Genomic DNA, 18,715 nt, shown 5'->3' with positions numbered 1-18,715 from the left:
TCAGTGAAGTGTAGTTGCATCAGCCCTCAGCATTTCCTGAACCCAACAACATCCTTTTCAGACCTCTGAATGACGACTTCAAGGGTTAGTGTTTATACGGAAGTGGAAGAGTAGTGAGTTCGAAGATAGTCATGACAGCCAGCTTACGATACATGGGCAGAGAAGAAAGTGACAACACAAGTGCTGTCAAGGGAATGTTTCATGGAAAAAAAATATATATAGCTATGGCTAGAAAAAAGATTTATAAAATTAGGGGAACCTTAAAGGGACAGTAAAGTCAAATAACAATTTACATCGGAATGGAAGTTCAATGTATGACAACATCTAAAACGACAATGTTATCAACAGCTGTGCCCTACTTACTGAGAAGTTAAGGTAAATGCAAAAGAACACAAGTGGCAGTAGGACATTCTCAAAATGTTCCCGATGACACCAGACGGGCCGCTTACAATTAATCACTAGTAATCGATCTAGCTGCACTAAATAAAGAACCTTCCGTGCATCAAGAGATGCAATAAAATGCTGCTTGTTCGTTTCTGTTTGATTCATGGAAAAAATAACCGCCGGACGTTACTATGTGAAGTGGCACGAATGGTTCAAAAATTCAATTTTCACATAGTTACACTGGACATGTGGTTCCATCTAGCGAGGCACAGTTAAGCCAAAAAATGTCTGCCATGGCCTCCGAGGGCGGGCGCGCGTGCCTGCCATTTCGGAGGTTGTAGTTGTTGCAGCTATGGCTGCACACGCCCCAAACACAGCACACGCCCTAAAGATGACCAAGAGAGAAAAAACTCGCAGCTCTAGAAAAACCATTTCCTCATCATTTAAAGGGATAAAAGGGCAGCACATGCACACTCATTACAAACATTACACACTACAGAAGGCACACACATTACTGCATGTATTCCTTCAAGACCACATGGTGGGTGCATAGCAAGTTCAATAATATTTCACACACATAATTAATTGCTCATTGGTTCAAGCATGCTGTCCATAACACAGAACGTAGCCATATGTGAAAGCTTCACTGACACAAGCCACTTTCGACATTATCGATTACATTGTAGTAAACATCAATTTAAACTTCTCGAGTAATATCACACTATAAAAAGCATGCACTAAGCTATTTCTTTCAAGCTTATCATTTCAAACGGCCCTTGTTTTTCCAAGTATCCTGGTTTTTGTGCCTAGTCACCACGACCGTTTTATTCATTCCTAGTGCACAGCTGCGCTGTTGGCAATGTAGGGCAAGGTGTGAAGATGGCGCACTCTTCAGTTAATAGACATCGCTTGTGTCATCATTTCCTTCTGTGTAAGTGTTTCGTTCGTGCTGGCCGTCTTTAAAGCGGGAGTGCATTTGGCTGGTACTGCCATCCTCCTACCTTCCTACTCAGCCAGTGAATTGACCTCCGTCATCTCACGACAACCCATAGTTATTTCCATGTGCGAGGCTGCAAATCTCAAAAGCATGGATTTGAGATGTCTAGCCTCGTGACGTATATTCAGTGTTCTTGATTTTAAGATGCATGTCTTGGAGGTTACACTTTGTCTAGCTTTTTGCATCAAAGCAGCTGAAAGCAGCAGCTGCCAGCTACAAAGCCACAAGTGACATCGATATTGCGAGCACGTGGACGATGGGAACTCCGACTCACCATTGTCCGTGGAGGAAGGTTTCCTTCCTCCTCCATGCCGTTGATTTTTGAGCCTTGTGGATTTGTGTACTTCTTGCCTTGTTCCTGACAAATCCTCATTCGGGAGTTGAACGGAACGTTGACCTGCACGTAGCGATAAAAATGGTAAGTAGAGCATCGTTATGAACTTGCAGGCCAGGTGACGACTTCGAGTGTGTTATGACTGCTGACAAGATGGCTTACAGTCCCTTAGTGAATTCTTTGACTTATCAACATTTCCGGGCACTATCTCGAACAGTGCAGATGATGGAGCATATGACAACTTAGCTGTTTCTGACTGCATCAATCCCGAGTTCATGGCTGCTGTCGCCGGTGCAGCGGAAGTGTACCCGTGCGGTTATGATTATGCCAACGAATTTGCTGCCGCCGCTAACCAACCTTTAGCCCTGCTGTAAAGCTTATATAGTCGTTTTGAGTCAATGAATGCTGTTGTGGCCAAAGACGTGGAATTTATTTAGTTGGAAAGCTTCTATGATATTGAGGATGACTGGAACTTGACGGCGTGCTAGAAGCAAGACAAGTTTACGGACTATTTTTATGCAAAATAAAGGGCAGTAACTTGCAGTTCACGTCTTGTTTTTATTATACTCTGAGCAAATGGTTATGTTAGCACTTCTAAGAATTTCTGAGGCCTGAAATACTTTAATTTATGCCTTAAATAATGTATGTTTTGCATTTTGAAATATCAATAATCGAACTATTTCACGATCCTCTTCGAGTCCGATGTATCAAGGATCCACTGTATTCAAAGCTGTTCCCACTTTCTTTGAATGACAAAAATCGCATTTGCACAGACCTTGTATTAATTTATTTAAAGGTTGTGCTGGTTAGTTGTGTCATGACAAATATCTCTATTTTTTATAATATGGTGTATATACTATTCAAATTTGGTTCGAAATCGATTGTCCAAGATTACTATTCGCTTCAAGTTCGCTGCGACTTTGAAGTTCGTTATTCGCACAAGAATAGAATTTATAAATCGTGCGGCCCCTGCAGTTGTGCGAGTACACTGTTCCTCCTGCTCCGAATCCGCTTTGAAACAAATGTTATTATGCTCTGAAAATAGCTCCAAATCCTAAACTTGCTGGAGCACGGCTGCTTGTGAAACACTGGCTTTAAAATCGTTGAGGCAGGAGTTGTCAAAGGCAGTTCGGTTATCATTGACCTCGCTGTATCCGAACAATGCACTTCTTTGTTGGTCCAACGTGCAAACATTGTTCCGGTGCGGTTGCAGCCTCTGAAAAGTTTATCTTTCCCACGTATGCATGTATACTACTAATGTGGTCACTGACATTCAAAAAAGTTCCTGGTAATCTTATGGAGCAACGCATGATATTTTTGGAGCTCTAAAAAGTCTCACAAAACTGTTTGGCAGTTGTTGTTTTTTTGCCGCTTCTATTTCTCATTTTTACGAATCTCCCAAATCTAAAGGTTGCATGCTTGGCAGATCCACATTGCAATCCATAGAGCAAGTCAATGGATTTGACAGGTGTGGCAAATGCCAAGTGGACTTTATCATTGTTTGCTGATTGGAGTAGTCCCAAATAATACTTTTATGGATATAGCTGTGCATATTCACGATGTATGGTTTAGATAATGTTTAATGGCTTGCACATATTTCTTTTTCTTTGTACATCTTTTTGGTACTGCTCCAAATATGGTCTTTCGTGATAAAAAATTGAATGCTTTTTATCCCCATAACCTACTCCGAATTTGGATTTCAGTGCTCTAAAAGTAGCCCCGCCGCGGTGGTCTAGTGGCTAAGGTACTCGGCTGCTGACCCGCAGGTCGCGGGTTCAAATCCCGGCTGCGGCGGCTGCATTTCCGATGGAGGCGGAAATGTCGAGGCCCGTGTGCTCAGATTTGGGTGCACGTTAAAGAACCCCAGGTGGTCAAAATTTCCGGAGCCCTCCACTACGGCGTCTCTCATAATCATATGGTGGTTTTGGGACGTTAAACCCCACAAATCAATCAAATCAGTGCTCTAAAAGTAACATTTTGCTGCCCCAAAAATTGCTCCGAATTCTATTTAGACTGTTGCACCCCTGGTTTTAGGACAGGGCCTTGTGAGACTTAATGAGGCCTTGTGGTCAGGCAGAGTCTTGTTGAAGTCTCCCGTAAGGAAGGAAGTGCTGACGTTAGCCACTTGAGGCTTTTACCTCGATATGGATAGATGAATTGCAGATGAGCGGCAACTGTGATAGTGTAGGAAAACATAATATAGCTGCCTGGTACAGCAGATGCTAAGAAGGAAAACTTGAAGACATCACTTGTGGCAGAAGAGATTGCTTTAGTTGTAAAACTTGGTTTCTTGTAGCAAGATGTAGTGACAGTTTGGTTTTCTTCAACCTGTTGTAAGAGCTACCAAGTTTCAAGATTGGCGGCAGTAACACCCTCTCTATTTTTTTTGTGTGTGGTCGCTGTGTGTGTATGAAGGCCAGACCCGTGCTGCTCACGACAGGCCTTTTTCATGTGCAGGCTGCAGGAAACGGATGGCCTGATGATGACGCCCTACGAGAAGAACCTTGAGTTTTGGCGACAACTCTGGAGGGTCATCGAGCGCAGGTACGCAGCCAAAATGACGCGCTATTTCTACTAACTCCCAATGTAGTTTGACAGGCAATTTTCGTGCCGTACAGGGACAGAAAAAAAAAAAAAAGGCAGATTCCAAGTACAGTGGGAATCGATTATATGCGAAGTACAAATAAGGAATGTTGATATGTCACTTTAAAATCAACATGTTACGAGGCGAACGTAAATTATGCCTTACATAGCTTCCATGTCATTATTACAGTCGATTCTCGATAATTCGAACTCAAAGGGGCCCGAAAATTTATTGAAATTAGAAGTTCGAAATATTGAAAGCTAAGTAAACGGAGGGCTCCCCATGCAATGGCGCATGTGCATTGAGCTAACACAGGAGGGGGAAGTTTCAGAAGACATATTTATTCACAAATCACATGACATCTATCATTAATTGAAGTAATCGGTGATGCGCGTCTGCACACGTTTGCCTTGCAGCGAGTCAATTTTGCACGCAGCTTGCAAAGCATGTCTACTTCGACTTCAGCATTATCCTGGCAAGAGAAGTTGCGCGTGGCAATATCCAGCGCTGACATTTGAAGACGACGACAACCGCATCGCCGCTACTACGCCAAAGCCGCAGCGGGGCCAGCTCGTGACAAAAAAGGAGGAGCGTCTCTACGCGGAGAAAAGCAGATCGGCATTTGAGATAAACCAACACTCCACGGCAGCTTTTTTTTTTTTTTTTTTTTTGCACGCATCGTTGAAAGGAGAAAGGTTATGTGGCAGTGACGAGAAAGGGGGAAGCGTGGCACCGGCGCATGAGAGAGAACCACACTCCGGGACAACTTTTTTTTTCTTATCTCTCTCTCTCTCTTTGCGCGTGGTGTTGGAAGGAGAAGGGTCTTTACGTGGCAGGGGCAGAAAAGGGAGAAGCGTGTGCAGGCGCGTTGCAAATCGCCATTTGTGAGAGCGCAAACATTCCACCGCGACCTTTTTTTTTCCTTTTCCTTTCCCTTGCACACAGTGTTGAGGTTTCGGAGGTGCTGCCGAGGGATTGGTCATGGTGATGAGAGCATTTTCGGAGCGGGGTACGTTCGCATTAACCGACGAAAGTGTTTGTGCATTTGAATTGCGGGTGTTTTCGCCCATTTAAATACACATAGCTTTGACTGGACCTCATCGTGAGTTTGAATTAACCAGAAGTTTGAATTAAGCATGTTCGAATTTATGAGATTTGCCTCTATCATGTTTGGACGTATCATTTACCTTCGTCGTCTATTCACGTCACATGTTACCAAATTTGGTATATGTGGAGCTAGTGAAATGGCCGCAAGCACATCATGAGCGTGGTATGTTCTCATGTTCTTACACGCGCTGTGTTGGAGATATTTACGGCGACCTGGATGAGTAGAGACCCCCAGAACAACACTTGCACGCCAATGCACGCACGGCACGAACAGCACTTGCGAAAGGACCTCCAAAATGGCACGACAACGGTGTGGCTGCCTTGCGATCAAAGCTCAGTGCATACCTCCCTATATGGTCGCTTGAGGAAGCGACGCACTTTTCGTACAGTCTATTTGCGGTGAGGGTTCAACACTTAGAAAGGTATACGAGCTCTCCGTAATGCCTGCCAAAATAGCCGGCACGCCAGCAGGTGTGTCCTTGAAGTCAAGTTTCCTTATTCGCTCTAAATTGGAATATGCCTCTGCAATCTGGAACCCACACCAAGCATATCTCATCGACTCACTTGAGGCAGTTCAAAACCGTGCTACTAGGTTCATTCATTCTTCGTACTCTTATAATATTAGTGTATCATCCCTCAAAAAAGAATCTGCTCGTTTAAACCTTGACGTTCGCCGTCGCATTTCTAGCCTCTGCCTGTTTCAGAAAATTTTTCACAGCCCATTCCGTCATTCTTACATTGTTCCACCAGCCCGCATATCTCACCGCACTAGACATCCACTTCAAGTTGCCCGTCCACGCATTAGAACAACCACTTTTTCTATGTCCTTTTTTGTACGGACTGCAAACGACTGGAATGATCTTCCCCACGACGTCGTGGCCATTTCCTGTCCATCAACATTTTTCGACCAACTGTCTGCACGTCTTTCGCAATGAAAACCCGTGTCAATAAAAAAAAAATAACAGAACTTTATTTGTTAACCCACCCCTTATGTAATACCACCTCGGGGGTCTTTAAGGAAATAAAGTGAAGTGAAGTGAAGTGAAGTTCACAGTGGCTGCTCAAGGGTCACAATGCATCCCCCCCACCACCTTGCTTTCGTTCATGATCCTCTAAGACGGGCAGCGCATTCTTCTCTGCTTGAGGAGCAATCGATGGCAGGCCTTGCAGCGGGCTGGTGTTATCGCAGGCGCCCTCCGTGCAACGAAGATAGGTTGGCTTTTTTTTTTAATCTCTGCTTCAACCGCGTTTGTTCTCTCGCTCGCGTGCTTTTACCCACATGTAAAATATACGATACACTGGGGTCGGGGTGATATCGGTTTGGAGTTTGGACATTATATAAAGCATGACTGCAATGTCAAAAACCAGTTGCGAATGTCCATATAATTGCTATCACAATAAAAGCAATATGGCTTTCATCTTTGAGTCGTCTTAGGCTTATGGTACCTGTGAGGTGTTTTTTATTTTATTTTTCGCACTGCTTTCTAGAGTATACTGAGTGTTTGGGCGGCACAGACAGAAAGTCTTAGTCATACAAAGCTTCACTGCAAAAGAAAAATGAAACTTTTACTTTTTGAATCATTTAGTGCCAGCAGAGAGAAGCCTCAAAAGATGGAAGTGTCAGAGGAGATTGGCTTTTTGGGGCTAGCTAAGTGACGTCTTGTTATGCCAGCAATATGAATAACAGTGTAGAAACAGAACCTTGTTTTTATTCTTGGAGTCGTCTTAGGGGAATACATTTAAGACCGTGGGAGTCTCTAGTATTGTACGTCACACCGTGTGTCTACCATGTCTGCTGATGACCATGTAGGTGTACTTATAATGTTATTTGATAAAAAACAATTTTATTGAACTGGTACAGTCAACTCCCGATGATTCGAAGTAGGTTAAATAGAATAGTCGCTTTATTGGAAGTGAAATGGAGGTCCCGTCAGTTTTGCATGCAATTCAATAGAAAGAAATGCTCATTAATTGCAAGCTAGAAGTCTGGAATTTCGGTTGATTTGAATTTTCAATAGAACTCCTGGAGGAAATTGTAATATTATTTGATTGATTTGCTATTTTTAGAGTGCAAAAGAACGATGTTTGTGCAGCCGGCACTCTAGGACATCGCAGCTGACCACAGCGCCACAGTTCAAGGCTTCCTGCTGCTTACAGCGCCTCAGACCATGAAGCCGCGAGGCTATTCTGAGAGCAGAAGTTTGTGCAGTGACAATGGCAGTGAGCAAGCGCTGGGCCTAACTGTTTGTCTTGTTTAGTTGACAGCGTTTGCACGTGCAACGAAGCACTATGTGAATTTAAGCTGTAGTCATGACTATGGCAACTCGTGGGCCCTATCGGACGCTAGACTTGGCGACGAAAGTCAAGATTTTGAAAGAAGTCAAAGTAGGAGGCACCGCCAAGCAAGATATTGCCCGGGAATACGGCATCAAGCCTAATACCCTGTCAAACATCCTCAAGAGCAAGCGCTCGTTGCTGGACGCACTTGAAAATGACCAGTTTAAGTTTTCTCGCAAGAGGATGTGCACTGGCACCCACCCGGAGTTGGAGAAAGCATTGCTCGTCTGGATTCAGGAAGCGCGAAGCAACTGACTTCCCCTCAGCGGCGGGATCATTGCAGCGAAAGCCTCATCGCTTGCCACCGTGCTTGGCATAGAGAACTTCGCTTCTTCCCATAGATGGCTTACACGCTCTAAGCAACACCATGATATGGTGTTTAAAAGCGTGAATGCAGAAAGGGCTGCTGTCGACACGGCAACATGTGCTATAGAGAAAGAAGATGAGCTTTGCAAATACTTGAACGAATATCAGTCGCAAGACATCTTCAATGCCGACGAGGCAGCACGTTTGTACAGAATGTTGCTAGAGAAGACGCTGACCATTAAAGACGATGACTGCGCTGGAGGTAAGCAGAGTAAAGAAAGTGTCAGTGCTGATGGCGGCCAACATGACGGGCTCTGAGTGATGTCGCATGCTGGTAATCCGCAAAGCCACTAAGCCTAGATGTTTCAAGGGTGTGAAAACGTTGCTTGTAGACTACGCGTCTAACAGGAAAGGGTGGATGACCGCAGACATACTAAGGATTGGCTGATGAAACTGGATCGCAAGTTCGCGTTAGCAAAACTCAAGGTGTTGCTGCCTGTGGACCAGTGTAGTGCACACATAAATGTGCCGCCCTTGAGTGCCATCTGCATCGCTTACCTGCCAGCGAACACTATATCAGTGTTACAACCTATAGACCAGGGGATTATAAAGAACGTGAAAGTGCTTTATCGGAAACATCTTCTTGAGCGGATGCTGTTGTGTATGGACAATTCCAACTCAATATGAGGTGAGCCTTCTCAGCGCTATACATATGCTGGCGTGAGCGTGGGGTCGCGTAAAAGACAAAACCATCGCAAACTGCTTTAGGGCGTGCGGTTTTGTTGCAAGTGCTGCAGTTGATTCATTTTGTACAGCGGGGGAAGCAGACACAAGTGAGATTGAAGTTGACAGTCTCCTGCCAGCTCTCGGCGACGTTCCTTTCGAAGAATACGTTGCTACTGACAGTGTCGTAGAAACGTGCGGTGTGTTGACGGACGCTGAAATCGTCGAGATGGTTCGGCCCAGCGAAGATAGTCACGAAACCGAGGTGGACGATGACAACGGCGACATTGCAAGTGAGCGCACAACCGTGAGATGCTGATGTAGCCGCGGGCCTTGCCCTCGCACAGTGGTTTTTCGCTGCTGAGAGCAATGCCGAGAAAGCTTTTGGGCACATATACACACTGCGAGACTAGCTTTCTTCTGCAAGGTTTAGCAGGCAAAGGCAAACTGCAATCACCGATTTTTTTTTCGTAAACTGCTTTGAAATAAATGTATTTTTCGTTTGTTGTAGTTAATTGGAATTCCGTTTAAATGGAAGTTTTTGGCGGTCCCCGTGAAATTCCTATTAACGAGAGTCGATTGTATTCTGTTTATATGCTACAAAAATATTCGCTGAAGAAGCTGATTGCTGTAAGCACGAGGTGGGCAGGTTGTTGGACCCCCCCACTTCTCCCTCAGTCCCCTTAAATGGGATGGGGAGGTGCGAGAAATCATGCATCCAAATAGTAAAATAGTAAGACGGAGGGCGCTGCAATGAATCCTCGCGCGTGCCCCCTTCCTCCCCCAAAGAGGAACCCAAGCACACCTATGCTCAACAGCATGGCATCATCGAGTGAAATAGGGAGTGCTCCTAGGATTATAGGCTCGGTGAGATTTGCCGTGAATCGAAATATTTCAAGCTCTTCACAAGAACCCTAAAATAATTAATAATATTCTTGAATATAAATGCAACTTGCTTCTTCATTGTACTCTGAGATGTGAAATTCGCTGCTCCGGAGTGCTCTCATATTTAAAATTACCTGCTCCAAAATGAAAGATTTTGTTGCTTCAAAGTGCTCTGAAATGAAAAGATTTCTGCTCCAAAAATTGCTCCAAATCGAAAGACCTCAATAACATCATTGCCTATGGCTTTTTCCAGGTTCAATTCTTTATCCCTGCACATTTTCTCCTGCAGTTGTGGCGAATTCGTGCCAAACGGGATTTTATCACGCACCATGCCATCTGTCAAGGGACCGAAATTGCAATGAGCCTCCTGAGTCTTGATATCTCGTAGAAATCGTTCAAAAAGTATCGCCTCCATTTGTAGACGTGTTGTGGGCACATACCCTTTGTGGATTTTGTTTTCCTTTTCGACGCAGTATTCCTCAAATCTTGTGACTACTGTCTTGTAATCGTGCTTGTGCATGTCTTCAGCAAACAATAAGTTGTTATACACCTCTATTGCTCCTTCGCCAGCAGTGCTGTGTTTGCCTCTTCGGATCTTGGCTTGTCAGGGCATATTGCTCTAAAAAACAGCTCAAACCGTTGTATGGAAGACTTCCTGTCGCTTTCGCCGGCTTTAGATAAGTGCAGTGGTTCCAGCAGCTTGATGTAGTCCATCCTTAAGGCACTTCGCAGCTTGTGGTCCTAGTGATCATCTGTCCCGCTTCTAACACCATGTATCAGCATCTGGGCTGCCGAAGTGACACAGCGGGACAGCGACAGAAGAGTGAGCAAAGTTATTTGTTGACAGTGGTTAATATACTGCTGTAGGGAGAGGGCAAAAGAGGGTATGGGCTTTGATAACAACAAAGGAGCTGTGTGCGCATATGAAAGTGCACACGTGCCGATACAATACGTATTTTTGTTGTGGTTTATCTCCTGGCCTGGAATGCGAAATTTGTATCACGCACGTTGGCCGAATCTTCATGTCTTGGACAAACTTTCTGCGACAGCATAGCGAACGGCAAGCTAGGCCTAATCGGAATTGGTTTTACTTCAGTAGCTGTCGCATGCTATTTAAGTTGCGGTTTAGTACAGAATCAATGAAGCTCTTTGCAATGGCTGCAATAGAAAGGAAGGAATACATATCGTCAATGAAAACAAGGGTAACACGTGTAGCACTCTTGAATGATAGTTCATGATTCGACTGCAATGCCTTAAAATCGGTTACGCGCTCGGGATATCTAACGATTGGCGTCTTTCAGTGCTTGAAATTCCAGACATGATTCAACATAGTTTCTGTGTAATTGAGGTAGTTGAGGTATAATCGGCGAATTTCTCCCTTTCTTTGTGTTAATTTCATTGAAATTGCAGCTCCTTAGACGATAGATTTTTTTTGCTTTTGTAAATTTATAGTTGTGAGCACTAAGCATGGCATGCTTCGATTCTCGGACGCACGAGGCTGCTTGTTCAACACCTTTATTACAGGTGTGGCTCTTTAAAAAGGTTGTTTTGGTTATAGTGAGGTAATCGCTTATGGTGCGAATATTCGTGCCTCTCGCGACTTACTTTATAAGCGGCCTATACTTATAGGCAGCCTATACTGTTGTCGGAGTGCCAGGCAAACAATTTTTTCAAGACCCACATGCAGCAATGGAGGCCGCCCACAGCAGGGTAAAAAGAAAGCAAGATGCAAGTAAGCTAAGGCACGTTGCCGGGCTAGTTGGTTGAGATTCATCATTTTCACTGGTATAGCGCACCACGACAAGGACACACACAAAGGAAAGATGCAGTATAGCGCTGTGTGTGTGTGTGCATCTCTCCTTTGTGTGTGTTCTTGTCGTGGTGCGCTATATCAGTGAAAATGATGAATGTAAGTAAGACCACACCGATTGTCGACGAGCTGCGAAGTATTCTCCATTAACAACAGCTCAACCGGTACGAATAAGGCTTCGAGATCATGTAGGTAAGGGTGCTGTGAGCTATTCAAACCCGTTCACAATCGTTGATTGATGTGACCAAGACTCAAGCTAAGTGATTGTCGCACTTGGAATCGGCTGGTACCCTGACCTTGGCTCGCTACTCCTGTAGAATCTTCCTGTTGTGACTCACCCAACGATCCCAATGATGCACCTCAGCTGTCAAATCTTGGGGCCTCAGTTTCAAAAGACCTTCCAGAACTGAGGCGGTCGATGAGGCAAAAAAGATTGTCGGGGTTAAAAGACTATGAATGACACTAAGTGCTATGCAGTGTCTTATTGTTACTCTTTCTATTTCATTGTTCGAGTTTTTTAGGGGAGGGAGAATGATGTATTCAGCATGTGTGCATTCACAAATGCACGCGCATGGGCCTCTTAACGTATCAGGTGACATCTGTGTATATTAACCATCACGGACTAAGAATAAATGGAGTTGTTTGAGGTACCAAGTCGGTGTAATTACTTTGTGGGCTCTTTGACGTAGTTCGGCAGGGCATAGTGTTGTGTACAACAGGTAAATGTCATCGCTGGTGCGATAGACGTACATTGTTATTACGTAATGGGATTAAACCCATCTTGCAAAGAAGTCAGGAAATGGTACTCTAAATGTAACCTGACCTAAAAGGCAGCCCGAATTTCTTCCTGTGCTTCTGCCTAAGCTAACTTTGTTGCAGTGCACTGACGCCCTGTAGAAAATTGTACTAGAATTTATGATGGGCTGCCAGTACTACTCACAAGACACAGTGTGTTACAATGTTGACTCAAATGCAGCGCCTACTGTTCACGGTAGTCACTACCGCCTGGCCATTCGTTAATGTACACACGTAACAACAACTGGCGACGAGGAAGAAAGAAAATTTCATGTAAGTCTTCGTTCCCGCACTGCTCTGCCATCTGCTCACCATGCCAAGTTTCGTCAACCTCGAGCCATACGAGGGGGGAGGAGACAACTGGCCCTGTTACGTGGACTGGCTCCAAGCATTTTTCCTGGCGAATGATGTCGCCCCAGACAAGCGTACTGCCGTGTTCATCAGCTGCTGCGGGCAGAAAACGTATACTTTGCTCCGCAATTTGGTCAAGCCCGCCAAGCCCAGTGACAAGACGCTGGACGAGATTCTTCAAGTTCTTGGAAGCCATTATTGTCTGAATCCCTTTGCCGTCGTGCAGCGTTTTCATTTCAACTTGCACGTTCGCATGGAAGGGGAATCCGTCAGCAATTTTATTGCAGCACTAAAAAGCCTGTCCGAGCACTGCAACTTCGGGGCTGAACTCGAAAACATGCTCCGCGACCGCGTCGTGTGTGGAATAAACAACGTGAACTTCCAGACAAGAATTCTTTGAAAATCGGACCTCACCTTTGACGACGCCGTGCCGACTGCCCTGGCAATGGAAGCAGCAAAAAGGGACACAGGTGAGATAGCGCAAGGGAACACAAGCAGCGCTTTCTTGACCCACCGTGTCTCGCCAGTTTCTGGGGGCGTCACCTGCTACCGCTGCGGGGACGGACATCTTGCATCGAAATTCAAGCATGCGAAGACAATCTGCAATAACTGCCACAAACGAGGTCATTTGGCGAAAGTGTGCAATACGATACGAAGAAACAGCCAAGCCCAAAGCAACAGCCCTACCAAGGCACATTCGTTCTCGGCTTGCATTTCACCGTCGTCGAGTAACCGTCATCGTGTTAATACTTGTACGCAAGCAGGATGCCGCTACCGCTTCATCTTACGAAGTTTTTGACATGTGGCCGGTCGACTACGCCATGCCGCCTCCGCTTTCACCGTCACTGTTGACGTTTGCGGCAAGTCGCTCTGCATGGAAGTGGACACGGGGGCAAGTGTCTCTGTCATGGCTAAGTCTCGTCTTCTTCAGCTTTTGTCTTCGGTTCCTGTGCAGCCGTCGCAAGTGCTTCTGCGAAGCTATTCGGTGAACTAAAAAAGGTTCAGGGGAAAGCTGACGTCAGCGTGAAGTTTCATGGCAGGGAGGCCGACCTACTTATTTTTCTGACCGGAGATGGATCGCCCACTCTTCTTGGACGCAACTGGATGCATGAGCTGGGCATCGACGTCTCCAACGTTGAAGTGAACATCCACGCACTTTCCGACGTCAAACACCTAGTCCAAGATTACGCCGAAGTGTTTGAAAAAGGCCTGGGTACATTCAAGGGTGCTAAAGCTTCTCTACATGTTCCTTCAGATGCTCCGCCTCGGTTCTTGAAGCCACGTTCACTGCCGTACGCCTTGACAGATGGAGTAACTCAAGAAATCCATAGACTAAGAAGAGATTCCATTCTTGTTCCAGTCAAGACAGCAAAGTGGGCTGCACCCATTGTTCTTGTGACCAAAAGGGATGGATGCATCAGAACCTGTAGAGACTTTGGTGTCACCATAAACCCAGTGCCAACAGTGGAGCAGTACCCCATTCAAAGGATCGAGGACCTGTGGACTGTGCTTGCTGGAGGTGAGAAATTCACAAAATTGGATTTGCGAGATGCGTACCAGCAAGTTGTCTTTGACGAGGCCTCTAGGGAGTACGTCACTATTTCGACGCATATGGGGTTATTTCAGTACACCCCGTTGCCTTTTGGCGTCTCATCTGCTCCTGCCATATTTCAGCACGAGATGGAGAACTTGTTCAGGAGACTGCCCCATGTAGCAGTCTATTTTGACGACATTCTTGTGAGTGGGTCAAATGATGCTGAGCACCTTCTCAACCTTCGTGCTGTACTTAGCAAGCTTCAGGAATCTGGCCTCAAGCAGAAACTTGAAAAATGCCATTTCTTCGTGCCACAAGTGTAGTATCTCGGGCACATCATCAGCAAGGAAGGCCTTTCCCCGAATGTTGACAAGGTAGCAGCCATTCTGCATGCACATGTGCCTCAGGATATCAGGGAACTGCAGAGTTTCTTGGGACTCGTAAACTTCTACAGGCGCTTCTTACCCAATTTTTCGTCACTCCTTCATCCACTGCACTTGCTTCTTTGTGAAAGGAAGAAGTGGGAGTGGGGACATGAACGACAAGATGCATTCAATGCCTGCAAGCACTTGGTGACATCAGCTCCAGTTCTTGTGCATTTCAACCCTGCCAGGCCTGTTTGCCTCAGCTGTGACGCATCGCCTTATGGTATAGGTGCAGTTTTGGTGGACAAAGATGCTCATGGTGGGGAACATCCCATTGCTTTTGCCTCGAGGAGCTTGTCAAAAGCAAAACAAAGCTACAATCAACTCGACAAGGAGGCACTGGCTTTAGTGTTTGGTGTGGATCGATTCCACCAGTACTTGTGGGGCTTCTCATTTGAAGCACAGACTGACCACACGCCGCTTCTTGGACTGCTGGGTGCCAAGAAGCCCGTTCCTGTGCAAGCTTCGCCTCGAGTGGTCAGGTGGGCTCTGAAGCTGTGTGCTTACAAATGCGAACTTGTATACAAGCCTGGCAAAGAGCTCGGCCACGCTGATGCTCTTAGTAGACTGCCTCCCCCACTGACACTACTGCATTATCACGACCTGCTGGAATCTTCTTGCTCGAGGAGGCATATCCGAGACTCCTTTCACCAGGTGTTGTGGTCCAAGCCACACGAAATGACCCAGTTCTGGGCCATGTTGTTCTTGCTGCTCTGAAAGGAGAAAGCCTCCCAGTAGGACCAGAGTGGAACCCTTTCAATACCAGAAGCTCAGAACTCAATCTCCATTAGGGTTGCCTACTCTGGGGATCAAGGGTAGTGATTCCAAAGTCATTGCTCGCCCAAGTTCTTGGTGTTCTTCATGCTAGCCACCCGGGTATCGAGAAAAGCAAGATGATTGCCAGGAGCCATGTTTGGTGGCCAGGCATTGACAATGACATTGCCAACAGCGGGAAGAGCTGCGCCACGTGCCAGACTCAACATCGAGCTGCACAGCTGGTTCAGCAGATGCCGTGGCCTTTTTCACAGCGACCCTGGTCAAGGATTTCACATTGATTTTGGGGGACCATTCCTAGGTCACACATTCTTGGTTATTGTAGATGCATTCTCTAAGTGGATAGAAGTGTTTCCTGTGTCTTCTACATCTGTAGAAGCTACCATTTCTGCTTCGAGAATTGCATTCGCTCAGCATGGCCTGCCTGATATCATAGTTTCCGACAACGGTCCTGCCTTCACCAGTGCCCAGTACCTTGAGTTCTTAACTCGAAATGAAATACGCCGCATGCTTGTACAGCCGAATCACCCTGCCTCAAATGGTGTAGCTGAACAAGTTGTACAAACTGTGAAGAACAAACTCACGAAGTCTGGTTCTGGGAACTGCCAAACGCAGATCTCCAGGTTCTGTTCCACTATCGGACCACACCACATGAAGTGACAGGTCGGCCATCGTGTGAACTCTTGACAGGAAGAATGTTCAAAACTCCGTTGAATGTCCTCAGTCCAAGCCTGCAGGCATCTGTGTTCCTAAAACAACTCAAGCAAAAGTTGTATGCTGACAGAGGGTCCCGGCAGGCTTCATCACTGCAGCCAGGTGATGACGTGTACGCGTGAAACTTTCACAGGGGTACGCCCTGGGTGCTTGCCAGTGTCATGGATGTCACTCCGTCATCAGCCAGTGTCCGTTTTGAGAATGCCACCTTGGAAAACCGACACAGCGACCACTTGCACCTTGTGCAGACAGAAACATTGACCTCTCCTGAAACTGCTATCGCAGCAGCTCCACCACAGTTGGAGCCGCCGCTTCTTCATGCACCAGCTGTTCCAGAAGTGCCTAATCAGGAACAGCTACGTGGAACTAGCTTTTCTGGGAGTGGCTGTGCCACAGAGAGCGACGGGACTGCGCTCAACAGTGGTGTGCATGTGAACAATGACTCTGTCGTGCCTACGCCTAGCACGCCGAAGTTACGACGTCGCACAAGGACTAGGAAACCGGTGAATAGGTACTCCCCGTAGTCTTCTTCCTAAAAGGGGAGGAGTGTTACAATGTTGGCTCAAATGTAGCGCCCCCACACGGCGCTGATAGTTGTGTTGAGCTGTGCAAGCCTGGCACAACGGGGGGGTGGCCGTTTCGGAAACAATAAAGATAGTTCGTTCTGGGCAAAGGGCTCTACATGTTCTCGTGTTCTTCGCGGGCCTGATGGCCTACTGTTCACGGTAGTCACTACCGCCTGGCCATCCGTTAATGTACTCATGTAACACAGTGTATTTCGTTCCTTAATTACTCATGCATGTATCGGCCACATAGTTGTATGATCACTGACATCTGAAAAATCACTGTCAATCATTTGTAGCCATACCGGATATTTTTGTAACCCTCCAAAACAATAAACAAAAACATCTGCCAGTTATTCGTCCCCCTTTCCCACTCATTACTGCTTCACGAACCTCCCAAATTTCAAGGTCGCTAGCTTGATAGATCCACATTTGAGCTTGCACAGTCTGTCAAACAATTCGAAAGGCACTGCAAATGCTAATGTGGATTAGATAATTGCTTGCACTGCAAGATGGTTCAAAATGCTGCTGTTCTGAAATAGCAGTGGTGATGGGCACTGTGCATGATTTAGGTGTCGTTGAATAGTTTGCACATAGTTTTGTTCTCAAAAACTAACCGTTCCTTGTTATACTGCTCTAAATTGGAGATAGCGATTAAAAAAAAAAACTGATGTTTTTTTCTGTAACTTGCTCCAAAAGTGGCCTTTGGTGCTCCAAAAATTGATCCAAATGGTATTTCCGCTGTTGCACCACTGCGCCATTCATGCGTAATCGTGTATCGGTAAGCAGCGAACAATAGTGTAGCTAGTCAGTCACTTTGCAAAAGATTCGAATCTGGAAAGCCGTCAGTGTTGTGGATGCAACAAGTGGGAACCAGGCAAAATGTAAAACGGAAACTAGGTAGTACACTGCTGTAGTAAAACACAAAAAAGAAAACAAAAACGAAGACATTGGCGCAAGGAAAGAAAATCTATGTATTCTTGCATTCTGGCAGCACATGCCAAGGAGTGCATTTTTTACACCCAAGCCATGACATGCATTTATGCCTTTGACCCTGAAAGAGTGAGAAGTACTAAGTGCCAACTGGGCATGCATTTTGGAAGAAAGTTTTCTATGGCCTCTCTCATTTTCCTTAATGTAGTGATGCTTCGTGCTGGTTGGTTTTGTATTATGAAGGACTAACAGTGGGAATTCAACACGGGAATGCAAGAGGAGAGTCAGACAAGCGCTCACTAGCTGCTGAATTTTTATTCAGCACGAAAAGAAAATGTATACAGAAAGACACAAAAAAAAATGAAAAGAATAATAAAGCATGACAAGATTTTTTTTAGAGATGAATACATGCGCTCTTCCAAAAAATTTAATAATTTCCTCGATAAAGAGACAGATGCCATGCTGATGCTATGGTGACCCCGCTACTTACCGTAGCGGATGATCACCGTGGGTTCATGCTTAGCGAGCCACATGGTCGTGGCTCCGTCACCTACTCGCGTGTAGCGCACCGCTCCGCGCGCGCTCAACTGATAAGGCGTTTAGCGTGGCGCGGCAAAACGGACAGTGTTCAAATACAAAATACACAACACTTTATTGCTTTTGGCGGCACCCCGAACAACAGTACAACATGCGCTCCCGGGATGCGGGGAGCAAGGGCACCCGCACACGAATGTTCACAATAAAAGGAAACCGCGAGCACGTCGCAGCTAGCAATGGCGAGCTTTGACACGCCGGTCGTGAAACGGTCCCTCGCGGCTATGCTGCGAACTCTCACGATGGCCACTGGGTCTGGTCGAGAGTGTTAGGGCAAACCTTGTACGCGTGGGCCTACGGCAAGTGCGGCTCTGTGTGGTACGACCACTTCAAGCACTAGGCACCGCTGTGGGCTTAGCGTACAATACCGAAGCTAGCACACAAGTAAACACGCCTGCCGAGGTGCCAAAGGCCACTCCAGGCCGGCTACAGTCCGGCGATTCCCAAAGGGGACGTGGACGAAGGAAAACACGTGCTTACCGGGCGCCGACCACGGAAGAGAGCCAGCTCCCTCAACGCGCACGTAACACATACCGCGCCCGCACGTGGCGCCATCTATCGCCAT

At 46.2% G+C, this 18,715-nt stretch overlaps 1 protein-coding gene across 2 annotated transcripts in view; it reads left to right on the top strand.

Annotated features, from left to right (window-relative positions):
• Window positions 1-18,715, top strand: part of Ns3 (nucleostemin 3) — a 262,076-nt gene that overhangs the window by 89,556 nt on the left and 153,805 nt on the right. For both annotated transcript variants that reach the window (XM_037419646.2, XM_037419639.2), the window contains exon 5: window positions 4,173-4,259. In XM_037419646.2, the coding sequence (XP_037275543.2) occupies window positions 4,173-4,259 (87 nt within the window). The remainder of the gene's footprint in view (window positions 1-4,172; window positions 4,260-18,715) is intronic.

The sequence above is a fragment of the Rhipicephalus microplus genome, chromosome 3 (assembly GCF_043290135.1).
Source record: "Rhipicephalus microplus isolate Deutch F79 chromosome 3, USDA_Rmic, whole genome shotgun sequence".
Taxonomy (NCBI): Eukaryota; Metazoa; Arthropoda; class Arachnida; order Ixodida; family Ixodidae; genus Rhipicephalus; species Rhipicephalus microplus.
This window is presented reverse-complemented; position numbering and strand designations above follow the sequence as displayed.